This window comes from Lutjanus erythropterus, chromosome 18 (genome assembly GCF_056507025.1).
Source record: "Lutjanus erythropterus isolate fLutEry1 chromosome 18, fLutEry1.hap2, whole genome shotgun sequence".
Classification (NCBI taxonomy): domain Eukaryota; kingdom Metazoa; phylum Chordata; class Actinopteri; order Lutjaniformes; family Lutjanidae; genus Lutjanus; species Lutjanus erythropterus.
Genome location: NC_139334.1, coordinates 27,980,038 through 28,004,510, shown reverse-complemented (window position 1 = coordinate 28,004,510; position 24,473 = coordinate 27,980,038). Strand labels below are relative to the sequence as shown.

At 39.5% G+C, this 24,473-nt stretch overlaps 1 protein-coding gene across 1 annotated transcript; it reads right to left on the bottom strand.

The window, feature by feature from the left end:
• Nucleotides 1–3,144: 3,144 nt before the first annotated feature.
• Nucleotides 3,145–24,166, bottom strand: nsd2 (nuclear receptor binding SET domain protein 2). Its single transcript, XM_084742423.1, has 22 exons — nucleotides 24,040–24,166; nucleotides 21,617–22,272; nucleotides 20,504–20,672; nucleotides 20,149–20,315; nucleotides 18,813–19,238; nucleotides 17,708–17,927; nucleotides 15,904–16,004; nucleotides 15,600–15,708; nucleotides 15,367–15,482; nucleotides 15,014–15,103; nucleotides 14,571–14,697; nucleotides 12,930–13,133; nucleotides 11,677–11,856; nucleotides 10,857–11,013; nucleotides 10,005–10,207; nucleotides 9,751–9,854; nucleotides 9,264–9,533; nucleotides 8,321–8,437; nucleotides 7,836–7,977; nucleotides 7,554–7,660; nucleotides 6,544–6,742; nucleotides 3,145–6,385 (listed from the first exon to the last, which is right to left on the bottom strand). Exons 2-22 carry the CDS (start codon nucleotides 22,241–22,243, stop codon nucleotides 6,111–6,113), a joined length of 4,110 nt encoding a protein of 1,369 aa, XP_084598549.1. The 5' UTR covers nucleotides 22,244–22,272; nucleotides 24,040–24,166; the 3' UTR covers nucleotides 3,145–6,110.
• Nucleotides 24,167–24,473: the final 307 nt, after the last annotated feature.

Genomic DNA, 24,473 nt, shown 5'->3' with positions numbered 1-24,473 from the left:
CACACCCTCCAGTAACAAGATTTACGGACCTTAGCAGACCCTCACAGACGGGGAAAGTATAATACTGGTTTTACCAAGGAGGAGCAGAAGTCAGAAAACTTGAACTAAATCATGCTGAAAGTTTAATATGGAACTTTTTCCAAATTACAGTACTACAACAACTTTAAATATGTTTTGCTGCTTTAAGTAAGTTTTCCTCCTGACCCTGTCCACAGTATTACATTGCTTAGCAACCTGTCCCGGTCCTCCTGCTGCTTCCCCAAACTTCTGACGTATCGACTGCCATCTACTGTAGTTAATAACACCGACTCTGGACAAGTACATCATCCAACCTCACTTCAAATAATCCAGACTATCCCTTTTAAACGCTCGCTCAGATATTTACAAGCAAAAGCATCAACTAGAAGTTGTGATTGTTGCTTGGGACCATAAGCTTGCAATGTAATTTGTTTTTGACATAGTATTAAACTCAGTTAGTGGAAAAAACGCTGACACAGATAATCTTCATCCTGTCGGCAAAAATAGCACTCTATAGGTCTTTTTTTTTTTTTTTTTTTTTTTTTTAACCAAGCTTTGTCAGATGATGTTAACAGCTACAAACAGGAAGTCAAACTGCCCTCTCATCACCACTTAAACTCCAGCTGTCATCGTGTCTCTTCAGTCTGCGATTGTTGAACATCATGAACTGGGAATCCACAAACAAACACAAAGGAGTCAAGAATGACGTTTTCTTGTCATCAGCACTTAAGTGTAATTGAACTGCGATCGTATCGTATCCATCATGTGCCTAACTTTTATTTGAAGCGTTTGCACTACGAGAGGACGGCACAGGTGTGAGGTATGAGTAGAGTTATTTTTACACTGAAAATTGAAAAAGCGTTTTGTACCCTCGGCCGCTGCTGTACTACTGTTATGCAAAATGAAAATTGTTTTGTCTTTGTCTCAAAGAGGAATAAAAACTCTGGAGGACTTAAAGTCTGTGTATGATTGTTTACCTTTACAAGCTTACAACTTTTTTTTTTTTTTTTTACTACAGTTTTGATGTAGATGCCAGAAAAATGGTTTGTTTTTGAACTGAAATGATCAGCTGATTAATCCATTAGTGTTAATCAGTGTCTATACTTGTACACTTAATATCAATTGGTTTTGGACTATCATTTGGACAAAACGACATTTGAAGACGTCCCCTTCAGCTCTGAGAAATTATAGCAAACAGATAATCTGCTGACTAATCCATGATGAAAATTAAGGAGTAAAATTTGGAAAAAATACTAATCTTCTTTCTTCCTTAATTAAAGGTAATTGTTAGTTGCAGCCCCAGTCCTAGTAGTTGTCTTTAGTGGAGCTGAACAAGAACTTTTCCAAAATAAAAAAACAGTAAACAAGAAATATTGATCATATATTGACAACTATCTGATCAAAGAACACAAAGTGTCTGTTGATTAGACACATTACAAAACAACTTTCCAGGAAAAGTTGTTTCTTCAATCATTTATGTTAAAGAACGAAATGTTCTGATACCCGTTTTCCCTTTGTGATACCTGAACTTGGTGTCCAGGCCAGAACCAATCAATATGATGGATTGAATAGCTCATGGAGAAAGTGAACTGCTTGAAAGTTCTGAGGTTGTGGGTTTGAGCCTCAGTGTGACACATTATGAAGAAAAACACACAGAGAAAGACTCAAAACCTCTAAGAAACAATTTAACTGTTTGATCTAGTGGCTCAGGATGATAGAGACCTGCTTGATAACGCTGAGAATGTGAGTTCGAGACTCAAACGTATTTTGAAGTCCAACACTCAAAGTGAAGAGTTTAGAGCGCGCAGAGAGAAAAGCTCAGTGTGAAGGAGGCTTGGTGGCGTGGTGGGATTGTCAGTGGTCCTACAGGCTGCAGCGGTGCAGCACCCAGTTCAAAACCTGCCTGGTATCTGGAGCTCCAGAGAGACAAAAGCAAGGGATTATGGGACAGACTAGCAGGAACAGCTGAAATTTTACTGATGCAACAGTTTTCAGTTTGTTAGATTTGATACTAAGTACTGAGTAAACTAAATGTATATAAACACGTTGAGTATCACTGTGAACTTAAAACATCTTTAAAGCTCTTTAGATGAGTCTGGTTTAAAATCAGAGGTTTAAAGCTGTCACAAGAGATAAAAAATAAAAAGCCGATGTGCAGACTTACATGAACGTTTGGTCACTTTTTATTGCACGATTCAACAGATGTGAGATCCTGCACAAAAGTGTTTCAGCACTGCATCAAGAAAAGAAAAAAAAAACAAAAAAACAAAAACATACCAATGTCTGAGAAATTGTATGATATTTACAATAGATGCATCACTATTACCACTTATACATTATGTACATATTAGTCTCTGGTTTACTATGACAGTAGTTACAGAATGAAACCCCTACGCACACACATTACACTTCAGCTCTACAGGGAATTAACAGTGCTTACAAAAATAACTGGCTGGACTACATTCACTCAACACAAAGGTTAGGATACATACAAAGTCGAAAATACTCGTACAAGACTCGCTGCACCTGTGGACATGTCCCATTCACACGCCCTGGGAAAAATGAAAACACTAAAAACATAAAAAGGTGCAGGTAAATTAAAAAAAACAAAAAAACGGCCTCCTGTTGTTTCTGTACAACTCTAATCTGGTTTTTAGGGGAAGTTTTATAAGGAAAAAAAAAGCACCGATAGTGGCTTCAAGATAAAATGTCCAAAACAAGCCGTCTGATTGGAGAGATTCAGACTCTGAGATGAAACAGTCCAACTGGTCGAGTATGAAATTAAAAAAAAGGCACAAGACTTTTTTTTTGTAGCCTCATGACCGATCTGAAAGAGAGACTGATGATTTTAACAACTCTGAATGTTAACTGTTCTGTGGCTTGACAAAAGGACAGACTTGAATATGACGGATTCATTCAAAGGCATTGAATGCATCGGGCATCTGAAATGGTGTCAAAACTCCTACTACAGTGGCCATTATAGGACATTTTCCAGACTCTGTTGCAAACAGCTCTGGTCTAATGGACGTCAGGCTCATCACTTTAGAGCTGCAACGATTAGTTGGCAAGTGTTTTGATAAATGTTTCAGTCCTTTTTGAGCAAAAATATTTGCTTGTTCCAGCCTCTTAACTGTGAGCATCTGCAGCTTTTCTTTGACATTTCTGACAATAAATAAAAAAGTCTTCAGGTTTAAGACTGTTGGTTGGACAAAATAAGCCATCTGAAGACTTCACTTTGGGCTCTGAAACTGCAAGATTAATTGTGAAAATAACTGTCAGATGAATCTACACTGAAGAATAGTAAGCTGCAGCCCTCATCGATTTAAAACATAAGAGCCGATTGCATGTATAATGGTGATGCAAATTATAATATTGACTTGAAGATTTAAAGAACGTTGCTTTGCAAGAACTTTTCATGCACTGATTACAAACACATTGTTTCACATGATTCCTGTGCTCAAATTGTCCTAAGACACGCTCACGAGTTGACTGATGAAATTAGTAAAAACTAAAGATGAAGTATGAAATGATTGTTTTTTGTGCCGTAATCATATCTTACACGTAAATGATGAATGATATTTAAATGCATCAATTTAATTAGATTGGACGTGTTTAAGCAGCACAAGAAGAATTCACCAAAAATAATCTTGATTGATTCGTTCTGTGCAGGTGAAAAAACAACAACAAAAGAGATAAGCATGAGGGCTGCAACTATCATTATTATTACTGATCAATCTGCCTTCTCATGTCTTTAAATCTCAGATTATGCTAAAAAAAAACTTTTTGATCACAAAATTGGAATTTGACATTTGGGAAAAAAAAAAAACACTTCAAGGAAAGTGCACCTCAAAATCAAAAATACATATTTTCTATTCATTTTAACTAATTTCCATCAATCTTTGGCTGACTTCAGTCACCCACATTTGTTTATTTTTGAGTTTCTCTGTTGTAATTTTGATTTAGATGAGATGATGCAAATGCTGCTCATCAAAAATGGTAACAGAGATTCCAGTTGACATAAAGGAAGCATCAGCATTATGTTGTTATGTACTGTTTAGGCTTAAGGCTGTATCATTCTCCCACATGGACACTCGTAGGCCCTTTTCCACCAACCGGCCCCGTTCAGTTTAAGCACCTAATTTTGAACCATTCAGAACACTTCCACTGAAAATAAACTGTTTTTTTTCCCTTAGGAACCAAAGTAGACATGTCATGTTCTGCAGGTTGTTGTGCGTTCTGCAGCGCCCTCTGTTGATGACATCCTGGATTACAAAGGTTCCACTGAAAACTGGTGGAAGTGCAGGCTGGTTCATTAGATAGCACCACTGTTCCAAGAATCCTGAGCGGCACCGGTTCAAGAACCAAGGATAATTTGGTGGAAAAAAGGCCCATACAGGAAAAGCTGCGGGCACCATGGAGTTAGATCTGTGTATAATACTTTCTGGAGTGTTCCACACGTGTACAGTAGATAAGTGTCTGTAAAGGCCACATGGACAAATCTGCACTGTGATGACACACTGGAGGTACGCAGATGTCCACACAGAGCCTACGTGTACACCCTCAGTACATCACACAGACCCTAGCACACTTGTTACGTATAATACTGGCTTTAAGGAGCTCACAGACTACAGAGAGTGAAGAACGTTGAGGTCTGACAGGTCCTAAAATGGCCACCGTGCTCAATAGTTTTCTTAACCCTCCTTGTAAAAACTGCATGTCAAGTACAAATATGAAAAAAATACCAAAATTGCAGTTACAAGTTGTTAGCCAGTGTGCTGTTAGCCTGTGTTAAAGTATTAAACAACAAGCAGGATGCAGTTTTGAGACTAAAAACCTCCTGAGGATTAAAAAAGTCGAGGTCAGCTAAAGATGAACTACTCAGTGAATTTATCATCAATAAAAAGCCCAGCCAGTGACACTGAAACACCTTCAAAAAAATGTTTTTGAATCAGCATGTGTTATATTTATACATAAAAATCTTTGTACCTCAGATCTCAGATACTTCAGTGGAAAAATAAACAGCACCTTAAGGTTCAGACTCAAAACTCAATGTAGAAAAACGTTCAAGAAAATCACACGTATTCCTTCATTTATCTGGTTCTAACGTTGAGCAGAGAGTTTCAAAGACCTGTAAACCTCCCAGTAGTGTTTTTACGTCAGACGGCAGTTTCAAGAGCGCTCTCGGTTTAATACTTTCTGTAATCCCTCATACTCTGGACAGGCAGGTAGATAAATGGTCTGTGGTGCCATTATACAGCATGCTGATACGAAAAAAAAAAAAAAAAAAATCTAAACAGTAAAACTGAGCTAAAACAAAATAACAGGTTGTAAAATAGCAAACAAAAGTCTACAGTTAAATGTAACCTATGGCTACGAAATCGAAGTAAAGAGGTCATCTGAGGCCTATCCATAGTGTCTTGGTGTTCGATATTACATCTGGCATATATACACTATATATAAAAATAAAAACAATCCATTTGGCAACCTGTTTGATGACTTACACTATTCCAGTAATCATAGTTTTGGTCTTTGATATACACATATATAGATATAGCTATAAAACTCTGCTGTTCAAGATCATCCGTGTTGAGTGAAGGGATTGAGAGACTGAGATTCAAGTTAGCAGACGGCGACGCTCAGTTTTACTTCCGGCTGTTTCAGTTTTTTTTCTGCAGAAACCGACTGGTTTTGTTTGTTATTCTAAAATAAAAAATAATCAAAACAAAAGACATCAATAAAACAAAAATAAAAAGGCAGATTGGTTGGTGGAAGAATGACTGTTAGAATCCACTAGCCGAAGTTTCCTGACCTGCACTCGTTCCGCTGTTTTGTGCTTTACCACAGATGGTTCGCCTCAGTGCAGACAAGTGAAAATAAACCTGAAAATGTTAAAAAATAAAAAAATATGACGAGTGTGAGGAGTTAGCATGTGAGAGATCAGCGGCGTTCCCTGATGACGAAGATGTACAGTGCCTTGGTTCTTGCGATCTTGAAGAAATTATTACGTGGGGTTTATATTTGTTCGTGAACGGGAAAGCAGGCGTCAGAGTCTGGTTTGGTCTTCTGGCTCTCTGAGGGGGTCAAAGGTCATTTTAGGCCTCTGCTGCTTTCCTCTTGGAGCCCTTTGTTTTGGCTCCTCCTGCCTTCCTGGAGCCTTTAGGAGGACGGCTGGCGATGGTGGCAGTAGTCTGAGTCTGGCTGATTTCCAGCTCGTCGTGTTCCAGACAGCACAGCTGTCCGGTGGCGGGCCAGAGGCGCAGCGCCCCCTTCTGGTGAGCCTTGCAGAAGGAGTTGGGGCAGAGCTGGCAGAAGACCTCCGAGTTTTTCCCGCAGACGTCACAGTGGTGCCAGGGGCAGTCCCAGCGGCCTGCAGGGGGGACAAATGATATGGTCACAAAGGTTAGAACAGAGCCGGTCTGAATGGTGAAACCCTGGACAACGGCAGAGTAAAGATTTTAAAAAGCTAATATAACTACAAAATGCACGGTGTGATGGTTACAGTTTTGTATTTCAGGTGTTTCTTACCAAAGGGTCTCTTGGTGAGGTTCAGGCAGGACAGGTGATAAGCTTTGGTGCAGGTCTTCTTGTCACAGAGCACCAGCTGTCCACCGTCCCTGCAGCGGAAACACTCGTCCTCAGACTTCTTCTTTCCATCAGGTTTCCTCTTTTTGTATTTTCTCTTCAACCTCTTCCCTTTTGGCTCGGCGGTTTGGCCATTTGAGTTCTGCGAAGGAAAAGGCAAGTTGAGGTATATTTGATCAATTCTAAGTGGATCTAGCCATAAATTATTATTGTCCGTTATTCCTGCAAAATACTTTGATCGGTCTCTAAAAAGGCTGATCAGAATACAAAGTGGCAGGGTCTGAAATTAATAGCCACCAAGCATCAAAAGAGTCATTTAACTGCTTAGAGCCAGGACTGCGTTTTGGTGTCATTTACAGATATACACACACGCACAGAGACTGTGATGCATTAAAGTGCACCTCAAATGGCCTTGAAGGCTGTTTAAAACAGCAAATTTACCATTTTTGTTTTTTTTGACATTTTCCTTTGTTGATGTACATAGGTCTACCTGTCAATACTTTCTTGTTTCTTGTTTTAATTTTAATAATTAGCAGCTAAAACCAACAACAAAATACCATTTATTTATACAAAAGGAAGCTTTTGAAATTCTTATATAAAAAAAATCCAACCACATTCTTGTACAACCGGCCCCCCAAGTAACTGCTCATTTCCAAGTTGTTTCATAAATACAGTACAGACAATATACAGTGTTGTGAAGAATAAAATAATTTCAGAAATAATGTATGATAAATAGAAGGCTTCAAATAGACCCAGTGATTGTTTTGCCTGCTTCCAGCTCTCAAATCAAATTTTTCAAACTGCTGGAAACCCATGAACGTGACCCACTGATCAAACTAAATATACATAAACATGTATTTGAACCAATATTCCAAAAATAGTACTGTCAATATCACACGTTTTCATAACGATTCTGGCACCTTATTTAATTTGAACATGACCTTGATGCTCACCTTAGGTCGATCACCAAGAAAACCGCTGCAGTTTGGAGCACCGCAGCGACAGACCGTCTTCTCATTCCCGAGGCAATCCAGGTTGTAATTAAAGGTTAGCTCAGTCCCTGCAAAACAAAACAAATACATACAACAGGAAAAACTTGATAAGCAGTGGGGACTTTGAACAATTCTAACAGTTACAGCAGATGTATGAGAGGGACATTTAATATTTCAAAACAGACATGTGAGAGGAATCTGCAGAAAACAAGTTTGGATAAGTCTTGTTTAAACTTGTCTCACCTACTGGGATGTCACAGATGGCGAACAGGCCGACCCGTGTGTCACCGTTCACCGTCCACTTCTGCGTCTCACAGTTGGGCTGACAGCTGTGGTTCATGAAGCGAGAGTAGTTCCCTTTCGGACCAGCATCAATGATACGGTCCTGAAGAAGATCAAGAAAATCTGAGTAAGTGATTTGATGCACCTTTCTCTCATTTAACTTGATACTTTTAGAATTTCTGAATTCTTATTTTCCACCATAATTACTCATTTTGCCCCTGTATTATATTATCTATGCTATCATCTTTAACAGATTTATAACCTGAAGCTGAGGTTGTTTTTGTAGTATTGACTACTGTAATGTCACAGTATCCTGTAATGCAACATTCCCAATGCAATACCACTCTATTCATTTAGCTCCCAGTAGAAATGGCGCTGCTGCTGAGAACACAGCACCCCGACACACTGGAGCAAAAAGTACTTCCTATTTCCGGTTTGGCACTTACCTTGTCAATGGTGAGCATGTAGAAATCTGTGATGTTGTTTTCGTGGGCGTACTTAATCCTCGCGATGCACTCCTCCTCATCTATCAGCTCTCCGATGTACTCGTTCACAAACTCGCCCTGTTTGAGAAACGTCACGTCAGACCAGAGACCAGCGACGTCTCAACTGGAAATGACCCGAGCTGAGCTGCAGGATTTTTGACTATCCAGGCATTACAGAGTCATTTTAAAATGGATGAATATTGGCTGTACTGCCCATAAAGAAATACTGACATCCTCTAGAAGTTTTTATGTTCAGAACATTAAGGGGATTTTAAGTGGGTATGCGGACACTCAGTAAAATACGATGCTTCATTCACTTCATTTCCTCCTGCTGTCATCAATGAGCCAACATCAGCCTGACTGATTTACTTAATTTCAAGTCACCAAAAACACACAACTGTACGATTTATTACTGATATTATAAAATGAACATGTCTCCTTCTCTACACTGATGACAGCCAAAACATAAAGAGCAGTCTTCATCCTCTCAAAATGCATTTCCAAAAACAAGATCAACATATACACCTTTATTGGAGGGAATCTTGCACTTTGTTTTCTTATATAAATGAACATGAACAATGTTGTTAACCTAAAAGTTGAAGCATTGAGTGAAGGTTTTGAAGGATAAGGTGCAGTTTTTGTATTGCACGACACAACGTGCTTGTAGCATGTTATTAGCAGCTTCCAGTGACTCTTGATACATGCTGTTGTTTTCAGACAATGTTTAACACGATCAATTAAATTGTTCTTTCTTACTGTCAGACGAGCTGACAAATCCAAATAAAATTTGTGTTTAATTGACAAGCAAGTTAGTTGCCAGGAACATCCCTTATGTACACTAGCATAAGACAGTGGCTGGTCACGCTTAAAGTTAGTTTTGTAGCAGGAAAACCCGTCTCCTCACCTTCTTGATGTCCCGCAAAGTGATCAGGCCCCAGCCCTTGCCGGGCGTCTTGATGATCTTGGTCTCTGGGTAGAGACGTTTGGTGAAGTCCTGGTTACAGCAGCGCTCCCCACTGGGACACACCTGAGGGTGGCACTCGTACTGCAGCATGCGGTTCAGACACTCGGACTCGAACCCACATGGTCTGTCGTCTGTCGGCTTGCAGTTACACTTGGGGATCTCAGAAATGTCTGCGGTGTAGACCTGAACGCCACCGAAGGGTTTGTTGACCTGAAAGATGGAAAAAACAAAAACATAAGAAAAAGGGACACCATGAAACATTTGAAAAAATTAGACTATACGTCTTTTGTGGAAGGAATAAAGGTAAAGAGGCCCAAAGTTCATCATTTACTCTTTAATTTATAGTAAACTCTTGAGACACAGAGTAATTGTTTTTTATCTTTCAAAATGCATCTTAACAGAGAGACAAAAACAAAGGTTCACGCACCTTGATAAATTTATATGGAGGTGGTTTCTTGCTGTTCTCTTGTGCTTCCTTGGCCTCTCGTTTCATTTTTACCTCCTTGAATCGCACTTCGGCCTCCAACAGAGCTGAGGAAACAAAACAACGTAGACGTTCATTTGAGGAAACACTGATCTGAACATTCAGCATAAGTTGGCGTTTAAAAAAACACTTAAATGACTAATCACTAGGTTATAGAAATTGCATGAAATGAGTATTTTTGGGATGTAGATCTTCACCATTCTTGAAAACTTTGCCAATGGCGGTCCTCTGGTGCTTGCTGCCCCTGTCTCCCTCCATGTACGGAAACACTCGGCCCTGGTGAGTCCAGAAGTAGTCCTTGGAGCCAAAGAAGAAGACGGGGAACTCTCCGATCTCGTGCTTAAGGTGCTGGATGTTGGTGGGGATGTTTCTCGGGTGGTGGATCTCTGCAGGCCACCATCTGGAGAAAAGAGAAGAAAAAGAAGGAGCAGATATGAGTTTAATTAAGGGTCTGCGTGTCAATACAGAACAACAAATTACAGGATTCCTAAACATTACCCATTTCAAAATTCCATACTTTTCCTAGACTCAAACTTCCAGACTTCTCTGTAGATGTTTCAGATCAAATTTAACAGTTGCCAACCAGACTTTTCAGTCTGTATATAGCTATTAATATTTAAAACTGCACATATACCTTACTGATTTGATTAATCTGTAATTTGAAATCATTAAAACCTGTTTTCGGGCATCTGTTATTAGGTTTGCATACTTGGTCAATGACAGATATCTGGAACGGCACACTCAGACATCTGTCATGAGGAAAATGTAGCTCTACCTTAGCCTCACACTGTTATTTTAACAGCATCGCTTGCGCTGGCTGCCTGCTCCAAACTCAACAAAAAACATGCTGCTTGTATGATCAGTTTATTCGTAGAAATTCTGAATTTTATATTCTAGCCTGGAAATGCAAATAATTTTCCATACTCTTTTCCTTTTTTCCCCATACTTATCTAGACCCGGAAATTAATAAAATCAAATTCCATACAACACAAGAAAAACCTGAAATTAGAAAAAGTAGCAATACTAAATCAAGGATTAGTTTCTCTAACCTGTATTTTCCTAGTTTGACCCAGATGATATCCCTGTATTTCGGTTTCTTTCCTGCCCGGCAGTCATTGCAGAACCAGCTCCCATCAGGCATAGCGATGTTCAGGCAGTCGGGGTGAAAAGCTGCTGGACAAGATTCACAGCACAGCAGCCGCCCTCCTGCAACGAAACAGACTAAATTAAACCTGAAAGGCTTTTTAGACAAATGTGAGAACAATTTACAGTAATTACAGTTGAGTCATCTGGACAAGGGTGATAAACACAAGCACAGCAAAATTAGTCTGACTAGAGGTCCAAAAAACAACCACATATGCATTTGTTAATAGGGTTAGGGTTAGCCAGATATTAAGTGATATTAAGTGATATCTAGCACTTAATATAAGATATAACATTTAATTTTTGGGACACAGCCATTTCTGAACTACATTTAGTCAAAGTCACATGGCATTACTCTTTTTTTTTTTTTTTTTTTCACAGAACTACAGGTGGAAATACAGTAGGTCTGCAACTTATGTTAATTAACACCATCGGTTAATCTGTCAATTATTTTCTTGGTTAATCAATTAGTTGTTTGGTCTATAAACTGTCAGAAAATGTTGAAAAACGTTGATCAGTATTCCCAAAGCCCAGTATGACATCCTCAAATGTTTTGCTTTGCCCACAACCCAAAAGAAATTCAGTTTACTGTCACAGAGATGTAAAGAATCCAGAAAATATTCACACCACTGGACATTAATGGGTTAAGTAGACAATAATAACGATCAATATATGGCTGTTGGTAACTGCCCTCTTTGTGGGTAATAGAGGAGGAAAGGGGCAAACCTTTGGAGCAGACGAAGCACCAGCTGACGTTGACGTGACTGTGGTGGCTGTAGCCCTTCTTGGCATTGAAGTGGTTGGTGCAGACGATAGCAGTGTTAGTGATCATCTCACTGCCCGCAGCCACACACAGGTCGCCAACGTGGTACGCCACGGGGCACCGCAGGCAACGCATGAACCTGCCTACAGTACGGAGAGCGAGAGGATACACATCACTCAGAAGCACAAGTCACCATTTCTTCCTTAAAGTCTACAAAACTATGCTTATACTGTCCTATCTGTCAGAGTCTAATGACAGATGGCTGGATCATATTTCACTGTTGCCTTGTTTTTAAATGGTCACCACATTAAATGCCATAATGCCATGTATCCTCAATAGAAAAAGCAAAAAAGGATTTCTTTTCAGTGAGTTCAAGGCTCTAGAAAAAGTGGCCTGGCTGCAGTTGGAAGGCACAAGAGACCACTTTCTGCAAATAAATTCAGATTTTCTTCAACTATTTTTTAACTTTAAATTTCATGCTTGTAACTGTGAGGTTCATATGATTTGTTATTGCAATAAAGTAATAATCAGAAACTTTATTTTTGCATTTCTTTAACTTTTGTGGACATTAAACATCTCCTTCAGGGCTACAATGAGCAATTCTTTTCACTGTCGATTCATCTGCCAATTATTTTTTTGATTTATCTATGAGTTGTTTGGTTTAAAAATATAACAACACAAAGATATTCAGTTTACTGTAATAGAGGAGCAAATAAATCAGAAAACATTCATATTTTAGAAGCTGGATCAGAGAAATTTGACATTTTTTCCTTTAAAAATTGCTAAAACTGATTTAATTTAATAGTTGGTTAATTGTTGCAGCTTTCTTTCTTTTCTTTTTTTTTTACACTTACTATATGTACTCTGAAACTGTGTAAATGGCATTATTTTCCTAGCTGATGAAGAATGATGAATTTCCTTTTTAGTTAGTAAAATGGACAGTTGACTCAAAAATGTCCAGCCCACACAGCTTTTAAAAAGCTCAGATAAATTCCAGTTGAGCGTGCCAGGAAAGAACAATTAAAGGTCAACTGCCTTTATATATTTAATATAAATATAAAAATGGCAACCCTTAAACTTTAACAACTAGTGATGATTATGATCTATTTACTGCGCCCTGGATTGAACTCGAGACACAGCATTAAAAGCAGCCATAAATATAAAACAATCCCAACAGACGAAAAAAAAAAAAAAATGTGTTGTTGCAGAGCCTCACCCTTGTTGGCCTTGTGTTTAGTGCGGCAGCCGTAGAAACAGCCCAGGCAGGTATGGAGGGGACAACGGAAGCTGCCCTTATTTTCGAACACAGTAAGGGGGTTGAGGCGAATGCAGTCCTCGTGGTAAAACTTGCCACAGTGTGGGACGTGGCAGCGGCGCACCGTGCCATCCGACTGCTTACAGCTGAAACACGAGTGAATTCCTGAGAAGAGAAATCACAGGAGGAAAAAAAAGAAAGTTAAAACAGCAATGATTAAGAACATGCTACTAACATTACGTCTGTTATCACAAAAACAGCCACCCACTCTCACTCCTCTATTACCACCACCCACTCTGTCCACACTAAGAAGGTACTCTCTCTCTCTCTCTCTGTGTGTGTGTGTGTGTGTGGCATAAAGTGTGGAGATTAGGAGTTAATATATAATATGTATGTAAGAAGAAAAAAAACTGATAATCAGGTTATTACAAGCTCTAAAATTTAAAACTAGAAGCTGGCTTGATCTCATGAGTGTAACTGTAAACTGAATATGTAAATAAATGCCTTGTGAAGAGAGTAAAATTCAACCATTTTCAAACCTTTATCAGATTTACATTGTTTCTATAATGCAACTGCAAATTCCCTTATACCCACAGCAATCAATGTATATTTCCACTTTCAGCTGTTCATATTTGACTGCATATTTTGTTCATGATAATTTCATGCTCGCTAATTTCTTGAAAGATCTACAGAGGATTTGTCTTGCAGACTGACAGATATTGCAACAGTATCACTGTATTTCAAACTGTAGAAAGATTTTTGGTTTACATGAATGATTGTGCAGATGAAACAGCAAATTATGTTGAAAAACAAGCTTTTTTTAACCAGTATATTAAAATTCATGAGACTCTGTACGAAGCCTGTGGGAATCAGGAGTTAACTGATAATAGGCCGCTGCCATGTTACCTATTCCACAATATCAAAAGATATGAATCAGAAATGATTTAGAAAAAGAAAACAACCACAACCCAACATTATTTGGTTAGACTCTAAAATATAAAACTAGAAAGTTGTTTGAACTTCATATTTGTATATATTCCAGGGAACTAACCATTATTTTTCCACAGGCAATACATCATTCAATTGTTTTCTTGACAAATTGATTCATAGTTTGAATATAGAAAGAGGGAAAATGGTGAAAAATGTCGATCAATGCCCAGAGTGACGTCCTCAAATGTCTTTTTTTGTCCACAACACAAAGATATTGAGCTTATTGTCAAAGAAGAGTGAAGAAACCAGAAAATATTCACATTTAAGAAGCCAGAATCAGAGAGTTTGGACTTTTTTCTTGCAGACTTAATATATTCATGTAATTGCAAACTGAATGACTAAATAATTATCTTCTGTTTTGTTTTATTTGGTCAGAGAAAATGTTAAAAATAAACAAAATTACATTTTGAGACGTTATTTCATTCATCAATTTCTCATGAACTGCTCAAAAAGATGAACAGTTCAATTCACACCAAAATGTAATAATTAGCTGTGAATGAAATGGACCTACTTGATGGCTGTTGAGGTAAAACTGTCCACTAAGCGGCTGATGACATGTTGCAGTGCAGCAGGAGTTCATTTATTATAACATTAAATAACTGAGCTTCTCACCTGTGCTGCACTCCTGACACAGCAGCTTCTCATCAGGTTTGAATGACAGGCCCAGACAGTGAAGGTGAAACATCCCACAACACTGGCCTTCACAGGGCACCAAGCCCTCGCCAGGCTGCTCACACATCTGTAGGGGAGAAAGACGCAGATCAAAATGTATGCAGAGACTCTTCAGTGCACCACAGAATTACAGGAGAACTAGAGCCGTTATCATCTCTGTGAAAACCCACAAACATTTAAAATAAATTTTGATTACACAAATGGTCATACAAGGATGAAGACATGCGTCATCCAGCGTGTTTTATATAAAACACTTCACCTGGATTTGTATTTAGAAACAAGTGAAGCAGCATTTTCCCAAGAAATGTCCCAGATTTAAATGAAGTGTTTTTGTTGTTTCATTTGAAATTAAGTGCAGTAAAATGCTGAGGTGGCAGACCTACCAGGCAGACAAACTCTTTCTTCCGCTCGCCTCTCTTCGTCCCATCCAAGCTGTCACTCGGAGAATCAGGACGTCCTTCGCTCCCAGAGCCCTGCAGCAAACGACATGTGGTGAACTTTAAATAAATGAGATGAAGGCGATCTCAGACAGTTCCCATTTCATTTTTAAAATTAAATAAAAGGTCTCAAAAATGATGTTTGAAGATGACTTGAAGCGTTGATAAATTAATGAGCTTGTGTAATTTTATTAATACCATCTAACTTGCATTGGTAGGTTTCTCAAATATTCTTAAAATAATCATTTAACAACAAAATAATAATTTAAAATGACTAATCAGAGGTTTTTCTCTCTCACCTCAGGGTCAGAACATGGGGAGGACCGCCTCTTCTTTGCCTTGGAGGACACGGCCTGGTTCTCTCCATCCTGTTTCCTTTTCCTCCTACGCTTTGGCTTCTCTGCGTCTTGATCATCTGTGAAAAGAAAGTGTTCGTGATTTTGCTCTGCAGCCTTGACTGTTATTGTCCAGAGGTTTCAGGTGTGCATTTAACAGAGAGTAATCTTCAATACAAACAAACAAGATGGTTTACCAGTGAGGAGAGCTGTTGACTTTCTCCGTCGCTTCTTGGTTTCTTTCACGTCTTTGTCAATTTTCTTCCTCCTCCTCTGCTTTTTCTCTGCCCCCTCTGAAGTCGAGGCCTGAGAAGGTTTGTTGTCATGACAAACAAGAAAATCAATGCTTTCCAATGACTTCGGAAACAAAATTCATTAAAATAAATCCTCTTCCTACATCTTTTTAAATATTGCTTCTGTTGAGACATTTTCAAGAAGCTCCTCCTCAATATCAGCCGTTTCTTTGGAAGAACAGGTGCAGTTCCGGGTTTGAAATCTCACCTGGTTTTCAGCATCTTTGCGTCTCCTTTTAGGCTGCTGACCGTTTTCTGCTCCAGCATCTGTTAGCGGCCTTTTAGAGGTCTTCTTCCGCTCCCGCTTGACTAAAAACAAAAGAAAAACGGTTAAACACCCCAATTTTCTACCGACTTAGATCGTTATCTGCTGTTAACAGTTAGAACAGGAAATGCTGAAAGTGTTTCAGGCAGCTTTAAGAGTCGCCTGATGACTCATTTAAAAGCTTTTTCCCCACCATGTGCCAAGGACATAAATGGTCTCAAGAAAATGCTAAAGGCCAAAATAATTTGTCACACTCCGCTTCGAGAGATATTTCTTATCCTCATAAATTTTGGTCCACTTTGTACGAACTTTCTGCGTTTTGGGAAATGTTACACAAAAATTAACTGACAACAGACTCACCTGAGGAATCAGTCCTCTGCTCACCGGGAGTCTTTTTCTTTTGCCTTTTCTTCACTTTGTCAGCTACGACAACAGAAGGCTCTTTTTAAAACAATTCAAAGATAAATGTGTGTAAAAACACAATTTTGTCGCTTAACTACAGACTACAGAGGATCAAATTATGAGATTAATAACTGTTCCAGTACTTCAACTATCAAGTATAATTTAAAACTTTAGCTGTTTCACAAATAGTGATTAATAGGGACACAATGGACATTAAAATTTGTTTTTTCTAAGTGACAGTAAATATGGGATTTTGATATTGTGTGACAATATTAAAAAGCACAACATACAACTATCAAACAGCTTTTCCATAATTCTCTGCAGTTCCAAGTTCAGTGCTATCAAGGATAAAGGCCCTACTCAGTTTTATCACTTTCACAACAATTAAGAGGGGAAATTTTGAAATATAGTATAGTAAATAGTTTGCATGTTCTCCTTGTGTCCGTGTGGGTTCTCTCCTGGTTCTCCGGCTTCCTCCCACAGTCCAAAGACATGCAGGATAACAGGTTAACTGGTGACTCTAAATTGCCTATAGGTGTGAGTATGAGTGGTTGTCTGTTTCCATGTGTCAGCCCTGCGATGAACTGGCGACTTGTCCAGGGTAAACCCCGCCTCTCACCCAATGTCAGCTGGGATAGACTCCAGCCCCCCGTGACTCTTCAAGGATAAGCCGTTACATACAATGAATGAATGAATTTTTAAATATACTGGCCACATTAACAGGGTTTGTACAGAAAAAGAGATTCAAGCACTTTTAAGATACCTAAACCAAATACCCCCGGACTTTTGAATCCTTTATCATCACATCTAAATTGTTCATGGTAGTGCAAATGCAAATTCCTTTACACCTACAGAAATGAATGTGTATTTCCACTTTAATTAGTCGTTTATACTAACTTTGTATGTTTTAATCATGATTTAATGCTTGTTAATTTCCAGAGCAGGGGATGAACAGAGGATTTATGTAGCTATGAATGACAAATATGACGAAAAGATCGTTTCATTTCAAATATCAGAAGATTTACAGTTCACATGAGTGTTAGTGAAGATGAAATATCAAAGCCTTTTTTAAGAAGTTAATTCAAATTCAAAACATATTCGAACCTTGAAAATACAACAGCTAAAATTAAGCATTTTCCAAACTTTAAAAACTTTGTACGAAACCTGCATTAAGTGTTAAATTCCACTATAAACCAACCACTTCACTATTTTACTAGCCACGTGGCAATTTACAGCACAATACTCCACAGCTCTGGTAAACAAATACCAGCCACGGCCAGGTTTAACCAACCATTGACTGATGGCTAGTATTCGTCTGCTGCCCAAGTTTCAAGTTTCAACCAACCTGGAACTGAAACTGGAAGCGAGACTGGATCCGAAATGTCTTCTGTCGAAGAAACCAGCTTTGATTTCCTTTTCTTCACGGGGTCAGAGGTGTTGTCCGTTGCAGATTTTTTCCTTCTCCTCACGGTCTTTGTGGGAGACTGAGCCTGTCTGGGTCTCCTCTTTTTCTTCTGAGGTATAACGGATTCAGCTTGTATGTCTGGTGCAGAAGTGGTGGGATCCTACAGAGTAAACAACCAAATGCATTAAATGGCACGAGTAAAAACTTTCTTAGGCTTCCAAAAATACGATTAATATTAGCCTAATGGGGGTTCCACCACTATTTCCATTCCAAAATGCTCTCAGTATGTTAACAGCTTGATTTTGTTTGATAATTTACACACTTTAGTTGATATAAAGAGGTAAGAATTGCAGCTAATTGTAGGTTAATGTTATGGTTTACTATGCTGAACCGTTCTACCTGAGGACTGTTCTTTACAGGTCTGGATGGATCAAGTGCCAGTAAGAGTTCACCAAAGTTGAACTCTATGTGAAGCAAAGATGCAAATTCACCAGCGTTACTTTTGTGAATGTGTGACTGCGCCATGTGCGAGAAAAACAGCCTGTACAGACAGACTATTTTCATTTCTAACTTGAATTAAGGATTTATTTCGACCAAACCAGAGTTGGTGATTGTTGGAACAGTGGAAAGCCTAATCAAGAATGATGTTGTGAGTTTTATTTTGTTTTTCTACTGAGTTTGAATTAAGTGTTTCATAATGACTTAAAAAGTCTTGGTTTTGCAAAAGAGAAGTTATGGTTTTATTTTCCCATTTAACAAGGAAAAAAGATGTAGTAATATTTACGTTTCTTGATGTTTTCTAAGTTAATTTAGTTTACTTATTAGATGTAGTGAGCACACACAGCTTACTTAATATAGCAAACCTATGGTAGCTCACATCCCACAGCTGTAACTCCCAAGGACACATACACCTGCGCAAATATATCACCAATCACCAGTTGAGCTGACGGTGGCTGGTTGGAAAAATGTAATATATTGACCAACACTACAGGACACACGATGACACGTGTTCTCCTGATGATAAATTTTAGTGAGTGATCCTAACCTGTGAGTCTGGCTGTGGATGAAGCATTTCTCCTGAAGAAACGGCGTCGTTCAGGAAATCATTTAGATGGTCTTTGCCCCTTTTCTGCCATCCTTCCATTTTGAGTTTTGTTCTGGATGCTTGTGCGTTTTTCTCTGGTGAAGTGCTGTCTTGGGAGTGAGGGGCGGCTGTGGAGTCATCGGCAGGGTCCTCTAGCAGAGAAGGGAGATCTGGGCTCAGCCTAGAATCTGTTTCCTGGTCTGGCTCTTCACTTGGTTCTGGCTTCAACTTCTCCATGATGTGGGGGTTGAGATGAGGCCCATTGTCATCGTACAGAAATGCAAAGTTGGCCATGCGGTCATCCAGTGACATGCTGAGTGCCTCCTTGGCCTGAATGACACCCATGTTCCACTGAACCCGGAGTTTACGGGGTACAGAGGCAGCCGTCTGCATGACACAGAGAAAACAGCAAGATTATACAACAAGTGGCAAAAATACAGAGTTGGGCTGCAAAATCAATCAAAATATTATCAAATTTGCAATGTAGAAAAGCACAATATCCAAATTGCAGAATCTGCAAAAAAAAATATCTGACAAAACAATATTGTACTGTAGAGGCACAGATGCTTTGGTCTGGAAATCATGTTCTTCAGATGAAAGAAAACATGTTTGTTTGGAACAGACCTCTACAATAACACATCATCATAATTTTAATATTTTTTTTTTACAGTGCAACTGAAAATCATGATGTAAAATGATCATTCCCACCAATTGGGAACCATATCATAACCACGATATCTGTCAAGATAACCACAATATGATATTTTTAATCATAATGTGCAACCCTACAACGCCGTAGTGATGTTTAATCATTGTGTTGAACTGAGGAACATGTGTTGCTACTAAGAAGATGGCATTAAAAAACAAATACTCGCTCACTGCAGGAAACATCTGAAAATTAAATTACATACTCGATTAGCAGTCACAGTTGTGCACATTTGTGCATTACTGGCATAAATTTATCACTCCTTTCATTTTTGCTGCTGTTGAGTAAATGGGGTAAAAGGCTGACTGCTTGTATAAGGTTCAGAGGAAAACATCTGTAACCAACCTAGCTGCAAAATATATTCTGTTATTTACTAGTAAAACCAACTCTTTTTAATAGTCCTGGTTTTTCATTTCGATAGCACTTCTCTAAACTTGAATGTTGAAAGAATCCTGTATGAAACATTTTAAGGAAGTGCAAGATTTTCGTGTTGCAAGATTTTCTGAGCCACGTTCTTCTAAACAACAGCAGACCACATCTACATAGGCAAATACGCAGGAGCATCACAGACAAGAGAAGGTGCCAATTTACCTTTTTGTGGATGACACGGGAGGCTGATTGTTTGTTGCCCTGGCTAAGCTCCTGGTATTGATCCTCTCCGGTGAAGGACACCATGTTCTTCTCAAAGACGTACCCTCTCTCTGGGGCATCTCCAAAATACTGCACATGGTAAAGGATGCCCAACCTGCTGTTGGCAGCTAAAAAACAAGAAAGAAATTAAATTAAAATACATTATAAAAACTCTACTTTTCTAAAATGAAAATATGTCCCATACATACGTACCTATAATAGTTATACTATATTCATTGTTAGAAAATATTTAATAAATCACAACATCACCTAAAGCAAAGTTAAAATGATGTGGGTGGGAGTGAATTTATCTCACCTTTCTGTAGCTGTCTGAAGTGACACTTGAATTCAGGGTCTGCGGTCACCATGCAAGGCCACCAGGGGTATCCTGACACCTTGGTCCAAACCAGATCACCAACAGAGAAACAGATCAGCAAAGGAGACTCTTCTGCAGCCTCTTCAGTCAACTCTGGGATGAGATCAGGCTGGAGAAAAGAAAGAGGAATCAGTTAATCAATGGGTGAAAACAGAAACTAATCATGGTTTCTGACACACATACAATAGATTGTCGCACACTCTGTGCAGCTGTGCATTTAGGTTTAAAGAGATGAAAATGTTGTAGCAATTTTACATGTTTTAATCCCATGCAGAACTCACATTTACTTTATGTTAAGCATTCATTTTCAAACCCTAGAGCTGTTACCTCACGTTCATACAAATTGTCATTTTGTCTTAATACCATCTGTGAGCTCAGCTGTTAGGGACCAATTCTGCAGGATCGACACATCAATTCTCACCAGCTACTCATTATCGATTCCTTCTCAAAATTAGCAATAACTACTTTATAGAAATACAAAACATGGGTCCTGCGTCACTTCCAAACATTTCCAGTATTTTTGTATGTTTGTGCCCTGACCTATAAAAACCTATGAGACATGAGAACGGAGTGCACAGTCATACACTTCAGTGTTGGAACACATCCTCAAGGAAGATGGACAAAACCAGGAAGATAAATATTTATTAAATTATGGCACTTATGTAAAATGGACTATTTCTTTATTCAATGTATTTCAGCACAAATGATTTTGTTTCTCATATTGGTATTGGTACATATTGGTACTCATATTTGGTTTTGTAATTAATTTGGTATTAATGGCTCGTAGGTGTCATGTGATTTTCTGATTTTTTTTTTTTTTAATATACCCATTTTAAAAATTATCAGCATGGAAATGGGTAAAATTGGGACAAAAAGTAACTGTGTCACCATCCCTAACAAGTATAGTACATTATTATGTTAATATTTGTCTTTGAACCAGTATTAGCTAGACATATTACAGTACATATATTTGGCACAGGCAAACAGAAGTTTTATCTCAAACAAATAGTCATCCTTGTTTTTTTAAAAAAAAAATAAGTCTAAAAGCAAAACCTCATCAGCTGCTCCATCTTCATCTACAGCATTTGTGTGGTCAAGTGGCTCCACAGGGATGGCAGAGGAACTGAGGTCTGTTTGAGGTTTTGGTTTGTGAGGTCTCCCCCTCCTTTTCTTTATGTCCTGCATCTTCTCGGATCCAGATATAGTATCTTCGGTGGCTGTGGCCAAACTGGTCCCATTGGCACAGTATGGCTCAAACACTGGCTGGTTGACCACCTGGGGTATCGTCACCTTCAGTTCAGGTTCAGGTTCAGTATGAGGAGTGCAGTTGTGCTGGTGGGTGCCATTCGTAGCAGGGACTTCAGCAGCTTTAAGCATAGGTGGCTCCGGGGCACAAAGCTGTGGCAGCGCATCTTGGTCCCCATTAAGCACACGGGAAGTGAGGTCTTTGAGCCTCTCGTGGCTGTGGTTGTTATGACTATGGCCAGCCATCTTCTGAAGGACACCGTCATCTTGTAGTGTGGTGGCCACCTGTGCAGCAGCTTTGTCCATTAGTAGAGCAGGGTCACTGCTCATATCCCCCCCACCTTTCCGTACACTGAGGGACTCTGGCGGCTGCTTCATGCTGATTGGGTTGGCTGGTTCAGGCATCGAAGGCAGGGAACTACCCTTGCTGTCCATCCCATCCAAGCCCCTCCAGGCTCACTGAGCTACAGGACAGGGACCACACAGAAACTTCTTATTCCACAGGTTCCATCAGAAAACATTTACATCATCATGCAGTCGATTTTTTTGTGCTCTCCATTCTGGCAACTTGTAAAATGGCATTCTGGGATATGAATCCTAAGAGCATAACGTTACACATTTTACAAAATGGCACTCACTTGCTCCAGCGGAGCATGAACAGAGAGCTTGGAGGCGACAGAGAAAACTGCACCTGTCACGGAATATTAAAGCAGCGTAGTTTTGGGTGTTTTTAATCAGAAAGTCGAGCGTCTCCAATAACCAAGAGTCGGACGCAACAATACCTATGTATAGTAGATGAATACTAATGCTTCAATGAATTCCATACATACACGATGATAACAACTAACATGAACGAGGTCAAGTCAAGCCTATTTCGGATTACATCCATGCATACGGAAAAAAAACACCACTGGGCGGGCGGAAAAGCTCTTACCGCGACAATTTTAAGTCTGCTTTCTCCTGGAAGAAGACTAGCTAGCGGCTAGCTGCAATCTGTGGCAGAGCGGTATGGAGAAGCAGGACGCAGGCTGCAGGCTCCACCGCATGCAGCGAAAGCCCAATGAGTGGGCGGCTAGCCGTGCCGCGTAACCACCGCATCACCGGCAAGAAAAGCCGCGGAAATGGAAGCAGCTGACAAGTCGGAGTAGTAAAGCTAATGGAGTGCGAGTAGTTCATGGAATTAAATGCACCCCACTACAATTAAAAGCTGATATGTTGCATTGAGGTTTAAGTTAAAATGTAACGTTAATTGTAATGTACCGAGAAGACTACTTGTCTAGTTAACGTTACAGTAACTGGAGAGAAAACGTTTAAAGAACCGCTCATTTTACAGTTATCCAGTAACATTAAATTATGTTAAAAGTGTTCCTGCAAAATACCAGCCTTAGCCAGCAGTTAGGTTACACCACCATGTCATGCATGAAACGGATACCGACTACAATCTGAAGCAGAAGCCACGATGTGGGAATCTCATGGATCTCAGCCATGGATGAGAGGACAAGCATTTCCCATACCATACAACCGCATCTCTGTCAGTGCTAAATTACAGTCAGCCATTACGCCGCATTCCAGCAAATAGACAAAGCCGCGGTGGTGTCTAGAAGCGAACCACACACCCGCGAAAGATCTCGCGAGAGTGATCATTTTCACCCAAATCTTGATCATTCTTTATCCATGACCAAGTGTCTTTTGTTTCCAACCATATCTGGATTGAAACCATAACGTTGTTACATTAGAAATACAATTATTTTGTACTAGTTGAACAAGACACAAACAGTGGATACAACTCTCGCGAGATTTTCGCAAATCAAGGGTTCCCCTCTGGATGCGACCGACAAAGCCGCCACCCAAATGCTAAAATGCAGTTAACGTGCTAGCTAACCTATCTGATTAATGCAAATACGTGAATAAGCAAATAATGGCACGTCTGGGCGGTTGCCGTATTTTGTTTAAACTGTTCTGCTGTTGTTTCAGTGATATGCTCAAATTGTCGGCGCCATGACAGCTCGTTTCAAAAAGCTAACCGTGTTAGCTAAAGCTAAGCAGCGCACCATTGAAGCCAAGTCAAATTGCACAGTCAACGTTAGCAGAGTTAGCTAGCATGCTAGCTAGCAGGTCCTCCCTTGCTAAAATGGATGGTCGGCCCGAACAAGTGTACTTGCAAAAAAACTGCTGCCGGCTAATATCCCCAGGCTTGACAATAACATGAAAGAGCGTTTCTTTGCAGTTACCTGTTGAATCTCCTCTCGGTGGTTAAAGGGAAATAATGCCCGTATTCATCCTGTAAAGCGGAGGATTTCATTCAAGTCGAATCAAAAGCTTGCGGGAAACTCAAACTCTCCGGACAACCAGCGCGAAAAATACTCACTTCCGATTGGTCGGGAGGAGAGCGAGGCTCCAACCGGTCCTTTCAAAAAACCCAACCGTAGGAAGTAGCTGACCCCGGTGTCTCCCGTCTGTTTTCACAGCATCATTTTTCTACATCCCTCTTAATCGGTGGTGCTTTACTGTGACTATATATGATTATTTGTTTCGTAGAACAATAAAGTACACGGGCTGGGGCTATTATGGCAGTATGCTGCCTGTATTTCCCCACGCCAAAACTATCTCCACGTAATAACGGTATAAGGTTGGTGGTCCAGTCTTAGAAAAGGGAGGGGAGATG

Coding starts and splice junctions, on each gene's coding strand:
- nsd2 (XM_084742423.1), bottom strand. CDS start 22,243: ATGGACAGCAAGGGTAGTTCCCTGCCTTCGATGCCTGAACCAGCCAAC. Junction 20,316..20,503: donor CTTCAGACAGCTACAGAAAG/GTGAGATAAATT, acceptor CTTGTTTTTTAG/CTGCCAACAGCAGGTTGGGC. Junction 7,661..7,835: donor CATCTGTGACATCCCAGTAG/GTGAGACAAGTT, acceptor TTTGTTTTGCAG/GGACTGAGCTAACCTTTAAT.